This window comes from Teleopsis dalmanni, chromosome 1 (assembly GCF_002237135.1).
Source record: "Teleopsis dalmanni isolate 2A chromosome 1, ASM223713v2, whole genome shotgun sequence".
NCBI lineage: Eukaryota > Metazoa > Arthropoda > Insecta > Diptera > Diopsidae > Teleopsis > Teleopsis dalmanni.
The window spans coordinates 31934208-31942846 of record NC_051846.1 but is presented as its reverse complement, the minus strand read 5'-3'; the positions used below and the strand labels follow the sequence as shown (position 1 = coordinate 31942846).

Sequence of the window (8639 nt, the reverse complement as noted above, 5' to 3'; positions counted from 1 at the left end):
ATTAATTAAGTATAATTAACAAACTGGAATAGCTTGCGTAACGTTCATACAAATTATGAATAATAACGCTAGGAGTTCCCAAGGGTCAATTATTTTATTCTATCATAAATTTATTTTTAAAAAAATAAATACATATTTTTGGCATTTTTATTTAATAATTCACAGAAATTCTTAATTATGAAATTAATTAGTACAAGAACATCAAACAAAAAATTTAACATTATAATTAAACTAAGTATACTTGTGTATAAATGAAAAACTATTACTATTTAAAAACTCGTCATTCGCACTGAACTCGGTTGCAGATCTTCATCGTCATCATCATCGCTGTAAAAGTTGTATATATATTTTTATTTATTCCTTTAAGTTTAAATATATATAACTAAGAATTTTACACATCTTCATCTATTCTCCGCAGAAACTTCTGTATTTGCTGATTTTTCCCGATTAGAGTGTAAAGAGCGCCAAAACCGTGCAATGCCACGAACAAGCAAACCGCATAGTTAATATGGGTCTTCTCCCCTCTATAGTAGTTAATTACGAAGGAGAACATGCACACAAGCCAAGTGACTACTGTGTAACCAAAGAACTTCCAAAATGATTTGAAACTGATACATAGACCAAAATTAAATGATACTTAATATTGTTATATATAACAGTCGTATATAAGTTGTTAGAACTCACCGATTTTCTTCAATAGTCGCAATCAATTTGTTAACATCCGCTTCCTGTCTTTCGGAAATGCGCATTAAAGTCAAGAGATAGAAAAATCCACTTAAAACACAAGACAGAAAAATGGGACCATAGAAATATACCATAATAGACCAGTTTCTGGCTAAAATTATAATAAGAAAATCGTATATATTAATTTCTTATATCCATTAATAAGCATAATAATTGAAAGTACTTACGATCGAACCAACATGAATCGCCACCGAAAATTGGTTTATTCTGGTAATAGTCGAAACCCACGTAGAAGGACCAACCAACACAGAGCAATACAATTGGACAAAAAGTTAACCAAAACATTAGTTTCGTCAAAATAACGCCATGGAAATTTAAATAAAAATTAAAGCTGATAAATGTCAGTATGAAGAAGGACAAGACCAGAAAACATAAGGCAAAGCAAGCTGGAAAGAAATGACTCTTAATGATCTATGCAATGATAATATCTAAAAAAAACTTTTACGTATGTTGGAGCAGGAAAATTTTAACATATTCGCTGGATCATTCAATATTAGGTGTGCCAGAAGAGAATAACCGATTATAATGCATAGTGCGTAAGATTTGATTGCTACACCGTAGAAGGTGTTTCGCAATTCTGTGCAGAGCAGATGTACGAACAAAATAATGCTCATGCAAATTACGGCTATGATAAGACCTAGAAATGTATGAGTATATATCTTATTATTATTATTTTTATTTTTTTCATTCAAAGAAATTCATACAGTACTTATAAAATATATGAAATTTTACTTAAAAACTGATCATAACATATTTGTTGTGTGTCGGAAGATTATTCTTCACAGGATCATTTCTGTTCTTCGTCAGTCTTCTTTTACTTTAAATGCAAAGTGAAACCAACTACATATATATTTTATTATAAGTAAACATAACTATTTATAAAATAAAATATTTGTAACTGATTTATTATAACCAATTAAATACTCCACAAAGGCAAATTGTTTTAATATAAAAGTGGGAAAACAATAAAGACTGGGGGGCTTTGAAGCATGGGGAACAGTAGAATTAAAATAGTGGGGAGAATTCTACGTGCAACTTTTTGGATTATTTCAAACTAAATGCAGTAGTTTTTCGTTCAATTAAATATTTTCATATAAATCTTATATTTATTTTAAAAAGATTCTTTTTAAATGAGTACACGCCACGTGTTGATATTAAATTGATTTGATGCTTATGTATTGTCTTGCTGTGCTAAGGGAAAAAAAGAAAGATCTGGACGCAAACTAATCTAAAACCAACAGCAATCTGAAGACTTTAAAATTCGGATCAGAAGTGGCGGCCAACAGGTTCTACGAGAGGCATATGCCATGGATAGCCAACATATAAGAGATCCGCCTGAATTAATATAAAAGTAGTCCCGGGGGTATAAATCCCGTAGAAGAACAGGGGGTATTTCAATTCGTATATATATACTACATAGTAGGAGTCAAACCCGCCATTCCGTCGACGGTCGGTTTGACAGGGCATAAAACATTCCACCTCTTCCCCATAAAAAAAAGTGTCTTCATGACTGATGTCGTTGCTATGTCGTTTTTATGTGTTGTTGTTGTCTATGTAATATTGCATTATGAATTATTTATGTAATTTATTAATTTAATTTTTCTTTACTACGCTTAAATTAGCATTACATAGGCACTGCATGGCAAGAGTAGTTTCAGACAAAATGATAGTGGTAAACGTACTTACATATAGACAAATAGATAATCTTAGCTACGTTGATTCATTTCACAATGATATAGTATGTGATGATGTATTACCTACATACTAATTATTTTGATAAAGTATATATATATTGAATATGGTCTGAAAGACATAATAATATTTGTTGTAGAAATGATACATCTACTTCATATTGAAATAAGTATAATTCACCCATAAATTGCTGAAAATCTTTGATAACAAAATATTTTCAATATTTTAAAATATTTTTACTCACATATAGCATAAGTCCATTCCTTAACACCTAATACAAATGGCAGCTTCTCGGGGGCACACGCCAGAGGTTGCCACTCCCACACAGAGTTTGGTTTCTCATATGGAGTGTAGCAATAATGTTTTGAAAATAAATGATTTTTATGTGAAATGCTGCCGTTCTGCAAATAACAAAAATTAGATTTATTCAATAAATAAAAAATAATAAAAATAAACAAAAAGTAATTATTTCATTCTTATCAAATGGTTGGATTAAATGTAAAATTGAATTTATACAAAAAAAATTAATAAAATTATTTCAGTATCTATTAAAACTTTTTTATATAAATGGTTTAATTGTAATCTTTTTAAAAAATATTTAAAAATTTTTTTTTTAAAATTATTACAATATTCCTAGATAGAATGACTTCCATGAAATTTAAAATGATTTTAATAAAAATCAAAATTTAATTACAATTCAGACAACGCCCTTGGCCTTGCTTGAGCTTTAACATTTCTTAAATATTTATGAGCTTAAATTCACTGGCGCCTTCACCCAAATAATCACACTCGAAATTAAATTAAACAATAATAATTTCGACTGCATTAAATGATAAACTGGAGGACTGATTTTTATTATTACGAATCAAGGTCTAACGTACATTAAAGAATTAAAATACATATAGCAAAAATTCGAGAAGCGAACTAGAAGGAAAAGTCTTCAAAAACTACAAATGGCCTGTACCATAACCATGCCCAATTTATATATAACTTTTTGATTTATATATGCATACGAATTAAAAATATCGCACCCACTCAGCAACGAAACTTGTATAGTCCTATAGTACGGCGAACTAATGTATTCTTTCGTAGGAAATTGGATGAATACTTATCGTCTTTACTACGGTTGCATTCTATAGATTTCATGAAATCTATAAACTTATAAAAAAAAAATAAACCTGTCATTTACAATTTTTTTTTACTAAACCTCTTTCAATTTGAATGACAGTTATGTGGAGATAATGAACCACTTAACAGATTAAATGAGTGAACAACCTATATCACATTTCATTGAATCTTTACCAGTCAGTGATAGAAATATGTCCAGTTAAGAAAACAATAATTTACTTATTAAAATTAAGCCCTACAGACTAAGCTATCTAATCTTTTTATCTGTTACATTTATAAGAGATACTTATAACTACTTTACTTCATTTTCATTAAGTTATAAATAAACTGTACATGGTGGGTCTAGCATATGAAAGCTCTTCAACCTTCTTAAAAACAGGCTGTTGCTTAGAAGATTTACAACTAGTTCATTGGGCTGCTCGATTAACCTTTCTATGCTTCTCTTTCTAGATTTTCTAATTTCTTCTCTTCCAAAAAGAGTTTTCGACACTTAATGTAGTTTTCAGTTTTAATTCACATGTACAGAAAACACAAGCAGTAGGGGACTCCATAAAATTGCTAGATTTTCATATACTTTTATCGCGAATTATAGAAATAGAAATTGTCTTCATGTAGAATAATTAAATAGCAAAAGCATGGGTTACGGTTTACAAGTTCTGAAGATGTTTCTATATTTTTGAAAACAAGCATTTCCTTGAAATTTGGTCTTTCTCGTTGTCACTATCCAATGTTGTGGTTTTAATGTTTCTATATTAAACAATATATTCAGTTTTTTTTATATAATAGGTAAAAAACGGCATACTCCGTTGTAAACTTCTGAGGACAATTATTAGAAGTGTTCGAATAGAAATGAAAAGACAACAACAAAAATGTGGTTATTCGAACTTTTAAACAACTTTTTAATAGTTTCTTTTCGTCATAAGACGCGTTACTCATGGAAAGAAAAAATTAACATTACAGAATAATTATATTTACTTACCAAATGTCAATGAGACATTTTTTTTAGCTAACATTGCTTTAACATTACTTTATTTTGACTTCTATGTCAAAATAACCATCACTAAAGATCTGCATTTAATTTTGTTTTCTTTGATAATGGAAAAAATAAATGTCCTCCTCCTTCTTAATCGCGTTACATTCAAAGCTTTGCTCAGGACTTACTAATTTTTCGTTTTGCTACTTATAAGACTTTAAAGCACTAAAACTACATTACCAGAATAACATGTAATGCAAGTACACCATTTAGATTGTGAAGATCCAGTAAACTGTTAATCCACTTTGATATATTACAAACCTTTTTTTTTTTTGTGAAAAAATGTTCTCAACAGCTCTCTATGTTTGGAATAGGTAAGGAACTGATATAGGAACTACTTTCAATGTCTGACTTGAGAATTCAGTGTCTATCACTTGACAGAGTCGGCCAAAAGCATAAAAAATGTTTGAAGCAAGTGGAGTGTTCAGCGATCGCATTAGTTGGTAGTACATAGTCCTTGCGATAAATAGTCACAAGAAAACCTATAGCGTTTCCTATGATTTCAGGTAGAACCATGTTTGTGTTCCAACAGCCATCCTAAGTTCACCATTTATTGTTTGATTTTTATTAATATAATATAATAATAATTTATAATATATATACAAAATAAAATTTGTTGAAATTTAGTTACAATTTTTAGTTTGACGTGAAGGGACAAATTTATCTTGAAAAAACAGACAAAACTATGTTGAGGCTATATTATTTCGATTAGTATATCTAGATTCAATCTAGATCATTTAAATTTTGTTGCCCAATTGAACATTTTCAGAGCTATCAATAATTTTTGTAGTAGTTTCAGTAGACATTTATATTTTTCATAAATATAAATCATATAAAACAGCTGTTAATTTCAGGGTAATCGTGATAAACTTGGTATTATTTAGAGTGTTATAAATTAATCTCGAGTGTTATAATTGCACAATCTCAATTACAAAACTTTCTCTTAATAAGCTTCTTACACATAATAATAAATACTTTTTCTGGAAACTAAATAATTGAGTTATTTAAGCATTAAACGACAATTAAGTTTTCTCTAGAATCGGAGCTCTGACATGGCTTCTACATCGCCTAATTTAACGACTATAAAGTATTTTTTGCTTAAGTATTTAAAATTAATGGTATATGGAGACGAATCAACAGTGATTCCAGCTTTATCAATTATCAATTTTATTTTTAAATTTTAAAAAGACTGTAGATCCCTAAGCACAGTTTCCAAGATTTCTGTGAAGACTATTATTATTTATTATAATACTAGCGGACCCGACAGACTTCATTCTGTTAAAAAGATTTGGAATGTGACAGTTTTTTGTTCCTACCTATTTTATAGTAGGGGCAAAAAAATGTACTGAACAGAACAGTCATCCTGGTGAGTGGGATTCAGTTTGGATCACCAAAGTATCTTCTCTTCCAAGAACTTTGGCCACCCTCTGGGATCCACTGCAAAACCCCGACTGGGGTGTCTTTCAAAGATTTTCAAACTAAGAGGCGAACTTAGGGTTCAAACCTGATTGGAAAGTCATATAAAGGGACAGTGGAGACCTAAAGGTGACAAATATATAAAAAGTGGGTAGCTCGCTTGGATAATGGAGATAATGATCTGCAAAGGAAGTCATGGGGATTTAATAAACATACCTACAATAATCAACAACTTATTACAACACACAAACTCATCTATTCTGGTGACGTTCTTGTCTTTTTATATGTAAACATCAATTGAAAAATGTGTTGATAAGCGCAGAACTCAACAACGCCTGGACCAATTTTTTCCAGCCATCCTTGGATTTAAACGAAGATTTAATAAAAAGAATTGACCAAATTGGTCGAGGCGTTGTTGAGTTATGCGCTTAAACACATTCTTCGATTCATTTTTATATATAAGATTATTATTATTATATTATTTTCCGTCATCAATGCTGTAAAATTATCTATCGAGTAAAAAATATTTGATTTATTCCTTCAAATATCTTTTGTTTTTTAACTTGCAATCCCATACCTCTTCAACAGTTAGAGTTAATTTTCTTTGTTTAATTCCTCAGTTAGTATAATCCTATTAATTAAATGCATATAAATTTGAAATTTTACTATCATGTACGCAAGTTACCCTTCACAGTATTGTAGTAATTCTGTTATTATATGTCATAAATTTTTAACCCAATATTTAATGACATCCATGCATGCTACTTTTCTGTGACTTAAGAACACTTAATTAAATTGAACTATAACTTTTAAGAACTTTTAACATGAGAGGAATATATGAAATATATATATCACATATATAAATATATTCTCATGTTTCTTTTTTATCTTACCTACAATAAACTTTCCATTCATTCAGTCAGGACTTACCTCATATAAATTCCACTGAACAATTTGATTATTTTTCTTCAATAAACGCATATTCTCACAAGGACTGCCAATGTGTACTGAAAAATGTGTTGAGGTATTAACGATTCTCGAGGTGCCATTCCACTGTTTAATCAGCATAAAGCTCTGATCCATCAAAGGCGCAATTTTATCGCTACTGTTGTTGCTACTGTTGATACTGTTGATACTGTTGCTACTGTTGCTGCTAATCTGACTATTGTTGCTAGCGCTAATGGCAATGTGTTGCTGCATATTGGGTTCAACAACATCCGGGACTGCGATACACGTTTTATTCTTGATATCATAGTATTGTCCTTGTGTGCAACAAAAGCGTATGCACGGTTTCAGTTTGCATACACAGGCGCGTAAATGTCGCTCTGCCGGTACGCGTACACCGTCCTGTATGATAAAGTCATAAGCCGCTACCAGTTCACGTGGTATTATCATCCATTCGTATATGTACGACATATTCGTTGTGTCGTGCGAAAAGCTACCCGTGATGTTTGCCGTGTCTATGAAGGCGCAAGGATATTTTGATTCCACCTGATGTGCGTGGGTGTAAGTTGCACAGCAGAGAGCAATTGCAAGTAATATTTTTAACATTTTTATTGACTTCGTTACTGGTGAGGTAAATGGTGAGGTTGGTGGTGAGGTTAATTGTGAGGTTGATAGTGAGGTTGATATTTATGATATTAAATCCACTGTGTTCACTTAATTCTATTAATATTTCTTTGTATTTTATAACTAACTTAAGTACTTTATATCAAGAAATTAAATTCACTTTCACTCGTTGCTTAGCACATTTTTAATATTTATTATTTAATTACAATTGATTTTTTAATAAACTGTTTGATTGGCAACTTGACCGCACTACCCAATCAATTCGCAACCTCAACGCTTCGAATATTCAAATGAAATATTTTTCCAACGTTTTGTTTACAATTCTGCGTGTTTATATCAACGCAAGCCAGATAGAAGTACATAGAAGATAGAGGCGAATTGATGGTACATTCAATGTGAATTATAAATTTAAATTTAATTTAATTTAAAATTAAAATTCAAATGAAAATGAAGGAAATTAAATTGTTGAACGCCCGCACGATTATTTATTTCACACAACGATGACGTTATTATTGTTAAAAGCTTTCATATAATCTAGCTCCCTTTGCGTCTTCGTGATGTACTTTCCGCAAATACCATGTACCAGCTGGATAATGACGGGGACAGTGGCCGGCCAGAGAAAGCACTTCAATATTTCAGTTGGCAATGGACAATGCAACAGTTGAAAAATAAATGCATTTAATATAAATTTTGTTTTAATTTTGTTTTAATTTTGTTTTAATTTTGTTTAATAAAAATGTCTACCGAGAACCATAAACTCTGCGAATTCCGTTCCATGTCCGTACATTTCGCGTGCTCAAGTTCAACTGAAGCCGCCGCTCGTTGTTGTGCCAACACCTGGTAAAGGCCAGTCCATCAGACGCGCAAAGGGGCTAGCAGGCATTTGGAATTTATTATTTTATTATTATTTTGTATTTTTTTTTTAATTTGTATTTTTTTTTTGTTTTTTGTTGTTCTGTAGCCTTTAGCTCTATTAAGGAATTAAATACTCTTTACGTAAGTTAAACAAAATGAATTTGTAATGAATTGTTTTTACTTCCTTCACGTTCGTTTATAA

General features: G+C 30.6%; 1 protein-coding gene across 1 annotated transcript; it reads right to left on the bottom strand.

Moving 5' to 3' along the window:
- Positions 1 to 223: 223 nt before the first annotated feature.
- Positions 224 to 7708, bottom strand: LOC119668978 (probable G-protein coupled receptor Mth-like 8). The gene is made up of 7 exons (XM_038078691.1): positions 6944 to 7708; positions 2681 to 2837; positions 1190 to 1381; positions 912 to 1130; positions 685 to 835; positions 396 to 608; positions 224 to 327 (listed from the first exon to the last, which is right to left on the bottom strand). The coding sequence occupies exons 1-7, from the start codon at positions 7562 to 7564 to the stop codon at positions 270 to 272; spliced, it is 1611 nt and encodes a 536-aa protein (XP_037934619.1). The 5' UTR covers positions 7565 to 7708; the 3' UTR covers positions 224 to 269.
- Positions 7709 to 8639: the final 931 nt, after the last annotated feature.

Excerpts from the sequence above, each read along its gene's own strand:
- LOC119668978 (XM_038078691.1), bottom strand. The coding sequence starts at position 7,564 with ATGTTAAAAATATTACTTGCAATTGCTCTCTGCTGTGCAACTTACACC. Across the intron at positions 836-911 it reads CGATTCATGTTGGTTCGATC|CCAGAAACTGGTCTATTATG; the intron begins GTAAGTACTTTC and ends TTATAATTTTAG. Across the intron at positions 328-395 it reads CGGAGAATAGATGAAGATGT|CGATGATGATGACGATGAAG; the intron begins GTAAAATTCTTA and ends CAACTTTTACAG.